The sequence below is a fragment of the Daktulosphaira vitifoliae genome, unplaced genomic scaffold, assembly GCF_025091365.1.
Source record: "Daktulosphaira vitifoliae isolate Bord-2020 unplaced genomic scaffold, ASM2509136v1 Scaffold_3, whole genome shotgun sequence".
NCBI classification, from domain to species: domain Eukaryota; kingdom Metazoa; phylum Arthropoda; class Insecta; order Hemiptera; family Phylloxeridae; genus Daktulosphaira; species Daktulosphaira vitifoliae.
The window spans coordinates 45316554-45327433 of NW_026099574.1; the positions used below are offsets into that span (position 1 = coordinate 45316554).

General features: G+C 23.7%; 2 protein-coding genes across 2 annotated transcripts in view; one reads left to right on the forward strand and one right to left on the reverse strand.

Annotated features, from left to right (window-relative positions):
- On the forward strand, nucleotides 1-5722 carry LOC126902624 (serine/threonine-protein phosphatase 4 catalytic subunit). The gene is made up of 7 exons (XM_050680082.1): nucleotides 1-275; nucleotides 334-528; nucleotides 2131-2283; nucleotides 3124-3297; nucleotides 4739-4865; nucleotides 5142-5331; nucleotides 5455-5722. Exons 2-7 carry the CDS (start codon nucleotides 376-378, stop codon nucleotides 5582-5584), a joined length of 927 nt encoding a protein of 308 aa, XP_050536039.1. The 5' UTR covers nucleotides 1-275; nucleotides 334-375; the 3' UTR covers nucleotides 5585-5722.
- Nucleotides 5643-10880, reverse strand: part of LOC126902642 (neo-calmodulin-like) — a 22494-nt gene continuing 17256 nt past the window's right edge. The window contains exons 5-7 of the mRNA XM_050680121.1: nucleotides 9283-9373; nucleotides 7034-7090; nucleotides 5643-6214 (exon numbers count right to left, since the gene is read on the reverse strand). Of these exons, the coding sequence (XP_050536078.1) occupies nucleotides 6120-6214; nucleotides 7034-7090; nucleotides 9283-9373 (243 nt within the window). The 3' untranslated portion in view covers nucleotides 5643-6119. The remainder of the gene's footprint in view (nucleotides 6215-7033; nucleotides 7091-9282; nucleotides 9374-10880) is intronic.

Sequence of the window (10880 nt, forward strand, 5' to 3'; positions counted from 1 at the left end):
TACAATTGTGGAGTTTTTGTCTTTACTGGCCGATTGCATTATTATCTTAGCCAATTTTGTGTGAATTTATTATTTTATTTCCTATATCCATAATATTAATTAGTGAATTATTACCTTTAAAAACAAACGTTAATTACACGAGTTTTTTATTTAATTATTAAATTTATTTAATTATTAAAAAATCAAAGAAAATGTCTTTACATTCGAGTTTCTAAAAAATAGTGTTGGCATTTATTACATCTCTAAATATATTTTGAAGCTCTTAGGTTATGCAGGTAAGATTAAACTATACATTTCTTAACATATTTAGAGCATTCTTTTTTACCATTACAGTTGTAATCAAGCCGAGTATAAGTTTTCTTTCACTTGTTTAAAATGTACGATTCCAACAGTGATTTGGATCGACAAATCGAACAACTAAAACGATGTGAAATTATTCAAGAACATGAAGTTAAAGCACTTTGCGCAAAAGCTCGCGAAATACTTATTGAAGAAAGTAATGTTCAGCGAGTTGATTCACCCGTAACTGTTAGTCTTTTAATATATTTCTGTTATATATAAAGAATGATATGTTAATCGCTCAATTACTCACAGAATGTAATTTAAATTATTTTCAAAATTGAACACTTTATTATCTTAAAAAAACCTCAAACATTTTATTAAATGCAAAATATATGTTTTATTATTTTGGTATTAGCTAATTTGATGATTACTTGGTTATTTGTTAATGGAGCGTTAAGTTTATTTAAATATTTTATGTATTATAATTCCTCCAGTGCCCAAGTTTAGTTAATCAAAATTAGTCTAGTTAATCAAAGTTATCTGTTGCATTCTGAGTATATGGACTTGTTTCGTGCTTGGGATACTTCATATGTATTATCTAAATTTGTAGTTTAAAATTTTCTTTTGCCTTAATAATTGTTTTTTTCTCTATTTTTATCTTCGATGCGAAGCTGAGAAGGTATTGGTTTTACTAAGATGTGTTTTTTTTTTGTGTCACCACTTTTTCTCAGCCCTCACCGAACGGATTTCTTTCAATAACACGTTAAAAGATAAAAAATCGTATCTAGTCGAAGATATTACCCTCAAAAATTGAAAACATTTCCCTCGTTCCCCGGAAATGGAAGAATCCTCCAAAAAAATTACAAATTTAAAAATCGCTAGTTTTCGAATTTTTTTCAATTTTTTTACTTAAAACTGCTTTAACTTTTTTAAAAATGACAAAATCGATATAATTTTTTTTTTATAGATGCTTGATGTCTTTACCTATCATTTTGTATATTTTTTTCATAAATTTATCCCTTTACCTGCCCATAGAAGAGGATTTAAAATGACAACTTTTTCACAAAAAATTAACTTTTGAAAGTGATCCGGAAGGTCTGACACTTTTACATATATCTTAAATTAAAGCTAATGTAATGTGCTTTATTATGGAAAAAAAAATTTGACCTCTGGACTTGTCTTCATGGTGAAAATGGCTACCAAATTCTATTTTTGTGTGATAATTCTCGATTTCATATTTTACATTTTTTACTTTAAAATGCTATAACTTTTTAAAAAGTGTATAGATCAACACAATTTTTTTATGAGAAATAATATTTTTTAATAATCCCTTTTTCATACAGGATATTAATAAGAAAATAGCAGATCATGTAGTTTTTGGAATAATCCACCAATTTTTTAAAATTAAACACTATCTAAAGATTTGCATCGAAGCGTTTTTTTTTATAATGATTTTAATCACTGTCAGATATCATTATACTTGATCCAACTATCCACCACTGCGTTGGGTTTTTTTTTTTTTGTAGGGGAGGGAAGTTTGTCAACTGTCAAAATGAAAATGGCAATTCAACAGTCCATTACGCTGCTTAAATTGTAATATCTCGACTAATTAAATTTTGTGAGTAAATGAGTACTTTATGGTAAACAGATCATTCTATATATATCATCACTAAAAACCTTTTAGTTGTAAAAAATAAAAATTAAAGTTTGATATCCATAGATTTGGAAAAATTTCGTAATAAATTTTTTCATTTTAAGCAATGAGTTATGTATATATAGTACATTTAAATGTAATATATTTAAAATTAATTATATTATTATGAATAATGCAAGTTCACAATATTTTAGGTATGTGGAGATATTCATGGACAATTCTATGATTTGAAAGAATTATTTAAAGTTGGTGGAGATGTTCCTGAAAGAAACTATTTATTTATGGGTGATTTTGTAGATCGTGGATTTTTCAGTGTAGAAACATTTTTACTTCTTCTCGCATTAAAAGTAAATAACTGTAGAAACATTTTTAATTTATTAAACATTCGAAAAATAAAAAATTACTTATTATTAATTTAATTGTTCATGCACATGTTCCTTATCACAAATGCTTTAATTTTGAGCTTATTAACTCTTAATGGATTTAGAATTTTAATACTTTTGATCCTAGAATTAAAATTTTAATTAAGAAAAATAATGTTTATTGCATTATACTAAGGTCTGTATTTGCATTATTAGAAAGAATTTAGTTCAGAAAAAAGTTTAAAATAATATTATATTATATTTTATCATGAATTTTTTCAATTTTTAAGAGCTATGTGTTTATAGTTAAGTACAATTTGAAAGAAATTGGTCTAATGAGAGCTGCAAAAAAGTAGCGACAAACAGAAAAAAAACATATAGGTAAAATTAATATCTTCTTAGCTTTGCATCGAAGCTAAAATCTAATAAAATTTTTCCAAGGAATATATGGTTATTGTATAGAATATTATAAGTGCCAACTTGAACTAACAATTACTATTTTATTAATTTATATATATATATATATATATGCATTTATAAAGTTTCTATGTTGAAAAATTAAAAAAAAAAAAATTCTATTAAAAAAATAACAATGCTCTGCATGAATAAAATGTCCAATCCCAATTATAACTAATTCTTATGTAAAATGACTTCTGAAAATGAATATAACTTTCATTTTCCTCCATTTTTATCACAGGCGTCCCCTTTTTTCTTCACTTTATAAATTTTGAACATTTTTAATTATTTTTATTATTTACTTTTGAAAAATTAGTATAATTCATAAATGAATGAATGATTTAATTCATTCTATACGTTTTTTCATAGGTTAGATATCCTGATAGAATAACATTAATTAGAGGCAACCATGAGTCACGTCAAATTACCCAAGTTTATGGTTTTTATGATGAATGCTTAAGAAAATACAACAGTGTTGCTGTGTGGCGTTATTGTACTGAGATATTTGACTATCTCAGCCTATCAGCCATCATTGATGGAAAAGTATAAAATTTGACATTTTTTCTTATAATGATGTATGCAAATAATATATAATTGCCACCTCAAAAAAAAAAAACTTTTTTTTCATTTTGGTAATTACTATATAATTTGTTTGAGCTATACATACTATATATAGTTACTTTGTATTGGAGTGGATCAAAGAAACTTGATCATTTAAATTTTAATGAGAACCCTATTTAACTGTATTATAATAATTAAAATGACATTTTATAAAAATTTGAGATTTTAAATTAAAAATATATTGATTACTCAATGTGATTTTAGTATTTTGACCAAAAATAGCCTCTGTTATTTAATTTTTGGTTGAATATTATGATTAGTATATCAAATCTTTTATTTATTTGGATGATAATTATGTATATTATAACTAGAAAAAAAAATTATTTATTTATCTTATAAACTTATACCTCTTTTTATAAATAAATTCAATTTAATTTTAGTGAATAATGGAAAAATCTCTTTGTCTAATGATTAGGCCAATAAAAAACATTATTGATCAAAAGTTTCTAACATCAAGTTCTGTTTTAGCTCATATTTTATATATTCAAAATGTAGTAAAAAAACAATATCTCAGTTATAAACCAATATTTGTATCAAAGCAATTAATACTGGTGTGTTCGAAAACTAACTCCCTCATAAGATTTCAATGTTAAATCATTACACAAATACAACTTCTTTATACGTAATGGATAAAGTTAAACAAATACTACTATTCAAAATAGAAAAGGAATTAAATTTCTGGAACCATTAGATATTGTCTTTAATATTTTGATCATTAATTCTGTAGAGACCAATTTTTTAAACAACAAATGTGAATTATTTATTTCTAAACCAGTCTCTAGTACTAAAACTTTATAATATAATAACATACTTGTTGAACTAACCAATCAACTCGAATTACATAAGATAATGATTTTAAAGAACTTGAACTGAGTACACTAAAATAATTATAATTAAAAAGTATTTAATAGTCATCATTTATTATTATTTTCAAGAATATTGTATATTATAGCTTATGCTTTATTTTATCATTACTGGCATTAATAGTCATATTACTAAATAATTACCTTTTTTGACAAAAATGGGAGTATCTAAAGTTATTTTCTTTGCAGTTAAAAATTGTTCATTAAAACAAATAATATAAGTTTATTTTCTATGAATAACTACTTTTTCCCAGAAAGAAATAATTAATTTGAATAACTGCCTTTTTTTTAAAAATGCCAAATCATTAAATATATATTTATACTATAATCCTCTATTAAAATTAATTTTATAAAGAATTATACAGATTGGGTACATTTTTAAAACTAAAAGTTACTCTTATAAAAAATTTTAGTTATCTCCTTTTTCTTGGAAGTGGCAATATGTATTTTTTCGACACAATATTTTTTTTTTAATTAATTAATTAAATGTTTATTTGTAGATATTTTGTGTACATGGTGGTCTATCACCATCTATACAAACTTTAGATCAAATAAGAACCATTGATAGAAAACAGGAAGTTCCTCATGATGGACCTATGTGTGATTTATTATGGTCAGACCCAGAAAGTATGTTATTGTAATTTTGCAAATATTTTTTGCCTGAAAAAATTAATTAAAAATTATGTTAGTATTCATTAAATATCAAAAAATTCTAAAATAAAACCTACTTAATTTTAAAGGTTCCACAATTTAAAATGACTAAAAAATATTTTTTATCTATTTTAGCCTACATTTAAATGTGCATCCTATTTCAACTAATTGACTCTGTACTTTATTTATTATATTTATATTTATTATTACTAAATTATAATCAACATTTTTATTCTAATTTAAATTTATCAGATACACAAGGATGGGGTGTTAGTCCGAGAGGTGCTGGATATCTTTTTGGTTCTGATGTAGTTGCCCAATTTAACACAACAAATGATATTGACATAATATGCCGTGCTCATCAGTTAGTCATGGAGGGTTACAAGTGGCACTTTGATGAAACTGTCCTAACAGTATGGTCAGCTCCAAATTATTGTTATCGGTAATCTTAGTCTGCTTGACTTATTTAATAATAAAATATAATTAAATTATTGAAAATTTATTAAACATATAATATAAATAATGCATTTTTGCTTATATTTAATTTTTTATTTCAAATTTTTAGATGTGGAAATGTTGCCGCAATTTTAGAACTTAGTGAAACACTTCAAAGAGATTTCACTATTTTTGAAGCAGCTCCCCAAGAAAATCGAGGTATGCCTACAAAAAAACATGCTGCAGACTATTTCCTCTAATAATTTAAGATTCTAATAGATTTTATATGTTTCGCCTCTAAGTGAAAAAGAAAAATGATACTTTTTTAAGTAATTTGTATTTGTATGAATACTGACAATATAATTAATTTTTTTAAATATAAAATAGTTGTTAATAAATGTGGTTTCAAATTTTCAAAGTATCTTTGAAATATTTTAATTTCCTGTTATATTAAAAGTTTCTTAAACATTATTTTACAACAATAAATACATTTGAAACATAATGAAGTTATAAGACATTTCTAAGTATGATTCAAGCAAACATGAACACAAAACAAATACTTAGGTACAATAAGTAAAAAAAAAAAAAAGTATATGCCCGGAGTCTAAGATTTAGTCATTAACATGGCATTACTACATATTATACATTTTTGAACCTAATCAAATGTTGTTTCTCTAACAAAATAACAGAATTAATATCAATATTTTTGTTTTAGTGTTTGTTGATAAGTTAAAGATATACATTAAATTAGAATAATACATAATTAATAAGATAAAATAAAATATTTTATCAAAATTATTGTATAGAAATTTGTGGATAAATTATTTCTTCTTCGTCGTCATCAATGTCATCATATTCATCTCCTGGTTCACCAAGCGCATGCACAAATTCTGAAAATGAGCTATTTTTAGTTATACCCAGATTTATATTAAATTATATTTATAGCTAATATTGTCCACACTAAAATTGAGTATCCTTATTTAAAATTAATACCCTAATTAAAAGCAGCTGTACTACTAATAAAGAGATTTGTAATAGAAATTTAAAAAAAATCATGAAAAATGCTAAATATGTGATTACTTTTTGTTTTTATTATAGCTCAATGATTTATACAAAGGTGTATTTGCGAGAGTATTTCTGTGTTTACCCGCTACTCTTCGCTTTTGAGCTAAGAGTTCAATAAAAAAATGAGCTGCTTACCATGATCGAGATTCAACAGAAGTGATTTATTATGTTTAAAATTTGTAAGATATCAATAAAAAAATTTCAATTTTTTTTTTTTATCTTTCATTATAAACATCGCATCTTAGTCTATATATTTATTTTTAATGCCTTATAATATCATACTCTTCAATCACCACTGATAACGCCTCTGTTATATTTACAATTTATTTTTCACATTCTGAATTAATTTTTAAAAGTTGTAATTTAATTGTAATACCTTTCTAAAAAAGCATTTTTATTTCTTAAAATTTGACAAAGTAAATTTTTTTTTTTGAAAATTACTACGTTATCATGTTTGATTAATATATAAGTGGACATTGCAAGAAATATAAGATTACAAAATCTTAATTATATTTAAACAAATGATCATCAAGACCAGCACTAGAGGTATGTAAAGTCTACCTCTGTGCTATAAGAGGCACCGCGACTTTTAGTTTCAGACCTAATGGTCATATAATAATAAATAAAGTTTTAACAATATTTACCATAAAAATCAATTCTTCCATCACCATCAACATCCACTTCTTTAATCATATCTTCAACTGAAAATATTAAATTTAAAGTCATTTAGAGTTTTAAAAAAACTAAATCAATCTTTAATATAATTACGAAATATATAATATATATTATATAAAATGATATATTATATCATTTTTCTTTAACAAAGGATAAATAACCTAGATGGTACAGTTATGAGTTATTTTAAATTATTTTAATAATAAATGGTTTTGTGTTAGATTTTTTTATTTATAAATACTTTAAGATGAATTAATATTTTCTAGCAGTAAGTGTAGTAATAAAACCATGAAAATAAAATTTTTTTCATTTTTGCGTCAACATATTATACTATATCCCTATTATTTCTACTTATTGAATGAAAAATAATTATATTTCATTAATTTAGCTGTAATAGTTACGCTAGAGTGTCTGTAAAAACTTAATTTATAGTGTAAAATTATCAGTTTTGTTTTGTCTCTCTTGCAAAATTAATTTCTTTTCCAAGTTATGTCTGTTATGTTGTTCAAGTTATATAATAGTTTTCTAGTCGCTCCTATATGACCAGTTTTGTATTTAGAATTCAAATAAATATAAACAATTAGATATATAGTATACCCATAATACACGTAATTACAATTTGTATTATTTCTATTATGACATGAACTATTTCTGGCCAACGTAATGAACCTTTACATCTATAAATATTTAGTTAATAATTAACTAAAAAGAATGTATACGTAATAAAGCTAGCTCGATGTTTTACAAATTTCTGAATATTTTCGAGGTGTCCATCTCTTTAGCACTATTGTAATATTGTGTAATAATGAGTGTCTGCTTCCTCCAAAATAAAAATAATTACATGATGAAAATATAATTTTTTTCGTTCGTTCGCAAAGAAAATTTGTTCACAAATATGTGCCTCAAAATAAAACTTTAATTACGCTACAATTTTCAGCTTAGATGCAAAGCTGAAAAGGTATACAGTGATCTTTTTTTACCTCATGAAGTTTTTAAAGGAATGTTATTTATTTTCTAAAAAACTTTTTGATTTACATATGTAGTTTTTAATTGTAATTTTTATACATTTTCCGTCTTTTACGGGGACCAATAGAATATTTGTTAATTTTGAAGTGTCATTTCTTAGACTACATAGAATTTTTGATAGTTAAACGCGCAAAATCAATTCAACAAAAGCTGAGTAATTTAGTGGCAAACATACAAAAAAATGAACGTTTCTATTAATCATCCCTCTAAAAATATTCACCAAATTTTTTTTCAAATAAATTTGCATTGAAATGCTATATAAGAGAGATTTAATCACTGTTAGAAATCAGTTTTTTTATTGGTTTCAACTAAGCTTTACCAATTAACGTCAATATTTTTTTCAAGTATAAAAATATGTATTAAGAGTGATCAATTATGGGTTAGACAGACACTCATTTTCTCAGAAACTATTAAAAAAAATTTAATTTTCGTAAAAAGAAAAATTATTTGAATAGCACTATAAAATTATATAAATAATATTTATTTTATTTTAAAATTATGACTTCTTTTATTCTTAATAATAAAATATCAATAGTTAATTGATCTCAAATTTCTGAATTTCAATTTGCTGTAACACATGAACAGTTTATCAAATAAAAATTATTTGTAGGAACAAATTATAAAATATATATAAATAAATTTTTAAAAAAAAATTGTTTTTAATTGTTTTTACTATCATATTATTAAGTGGAAAATAGAGGTTCCCATTTAAGAAAATTAAATCTAAGGTTTTAAATCCCTGAAAATATAAAAACAAAATTATGAATTATACATACATTGGGTTTCTTAACCAAATAATTTCTTTTTTACTAAAATTAAAACTTCTGAAAAAATGATTGTCATACCTAAAATCGATCAATAATTCTATCAAAATAAATGATCAAGATTCGTAATTTGTAAATAAAATTATTAATTTTATAAATATACGTAGTTAAAAAAAAAATGTGTAGTCTTTGACTATAATACTTCGTACAATTATTTAAAAAGTTTATTATGCCATATAAATCTAATTTTGAGACTCACATTATTTTTCTTTTTAAAATAGTCAACTCAAAATTTGAACTAACTTTGATTAGAATGGTCACAAAAAATATAATGACTTTTATACATTATTTTGAATAAAAAAGGAGCCAAACTCTGAAAGAATTCGTAAATTTGTTAAATAGATGACACCCTAATAATATTCACTTACTCTCTTCTTCGGACAAATCTTCACCCAAACATTGTAGTACTGCTCGTAAATCTGATGCACTGATATAACCTCTGTTATGTTTATCGAACACCTAAAATTAATTAAAATTTAATAATTAAAAATGATTTATATCGTAGATCATTAAGCAAAATATCGGATAGATGTTAACTTAGATAATAAACGTGATTTATTAAGGAAAATATATGATAGTTTTTGACACCTTAACTCAAAACCCTTTTATTTAGATTTTTACGTCGAAAACTAAGGAAAAAAGTTATTACACGTATATAAATGTATAAAATTAATATCATGATTTTGAATAAATAATATCTATATATATATATATTATATATTATATATTATATATTCATAAATATACATCATAGTTCACGTGCAAGTAGTGTTCAAGTGATTTTATTGTTTTAGATTTGTTTTTAATTCATTCAAGAGTTTAAAATACTAACATAAATAAATAAAAAAATGTAATTATATACTATAAATAAAATTATCACTTCTCGCTACTTCTAGTACTATAGCTACAATATTAGTTCTTTTAAATTAAATAATGATGTAAAAATAATGTATTTTATTTTTCAGTGTTATAATACAAAAGTATTTATAAAAAAATGATTTTACAAAATATTGTTTTTAAATCTGGTGCAAACTACATAAAAAAATTAAAATACGATTTTAAATATTAATTTTGAACATTTTATTGGTAAAAATAAACCTTTTCAATTTAAAATTTAAAAAATATTTAACTCAAAAGCCACAAAGATAACTAAAAAAAAAATCGTGGATACGTATTTACGAGAACAATATTACCATTATCAACGCTAAATATATACTGACAGTATGTGTTTAAATAGTATTTAATTATACAGCAAACATTTTTAATAATATTTGTTTGAACGGAACGCCCGGTTATAATGTGCGGGTTAGTTAACGTCCGGTTGAGTTGTTTAATTATGACGGAGAAAGAAATAGGGAGTGGACTGTATATAAGATTGAGGATGGTACTTACACTAAATAAAATTATACGAATTACAAGACAAGGAGTTATATATTAAAGTGACAATATATATAAACTATCATAGAATTGTGGATTGGGGGGGGTGTCACTAAATACTAAAATCATAGCATCTAACTATTAACACTAGCATCCAACGTAGTGACGAATCCCTAGCACAACCGGTAGTTAATTTAAAAAAAAATTAAAAAATCAATACAAATTTTTTACAAATACTTTAGGTAATTTCCTTTTATTTTATATAATTTTTTGGAAAAACTGACCCTTTAACGCCCACATAAGAGAATGAAAATAACCACTTTTGCACAGAATGTTAGCTTTTTTAACTTAACTTTTAAAAATGTTCTGGAAATACTATTTCCTTTAAACACATGTTAAATTAAGTATTTTAAAATTTTGTACGTTTTTCAAGATCACGATAAAAACGTCGGGGTCTACAACTCTTCCCTCAAAAAAAAAAAAAAAAAAATTCAATATGAAATTTTTTTTATTCACATTGTTTTAGCTTCGATGCGAAGCTGAGAAGGTATTGGTTTTACTAAGATGTGTTTTTTTTTTTTTTTTTTTT

What these genes read in the sequence shown, in the direction of transcription:
- LOC126902624 (XM_050680082.1), top strand. Translation starts at nt 376, where the DNA reads ATGTACGATTCCAACAGTGATTTGGATCGACAAATCGAACAACTAAAA. An exon ending in CAGCCATCATTGATGGAAAA is followed by an intron (nt 3,298 to 4,738) that starts GTATAAAATTTG and finishes GTTTATTTGTAG; the next exon opens with ATATTTTGTGTACATGGTGG. An exon ending in ATTATGGTCAGACCCAGAAA is followed by an intron (nt 4,866 to 5,141) that starts GTATGTTATTGT and finishes TAAATTTATCAG; the next exon opens with ATACACAAGGATGGGGTGTT.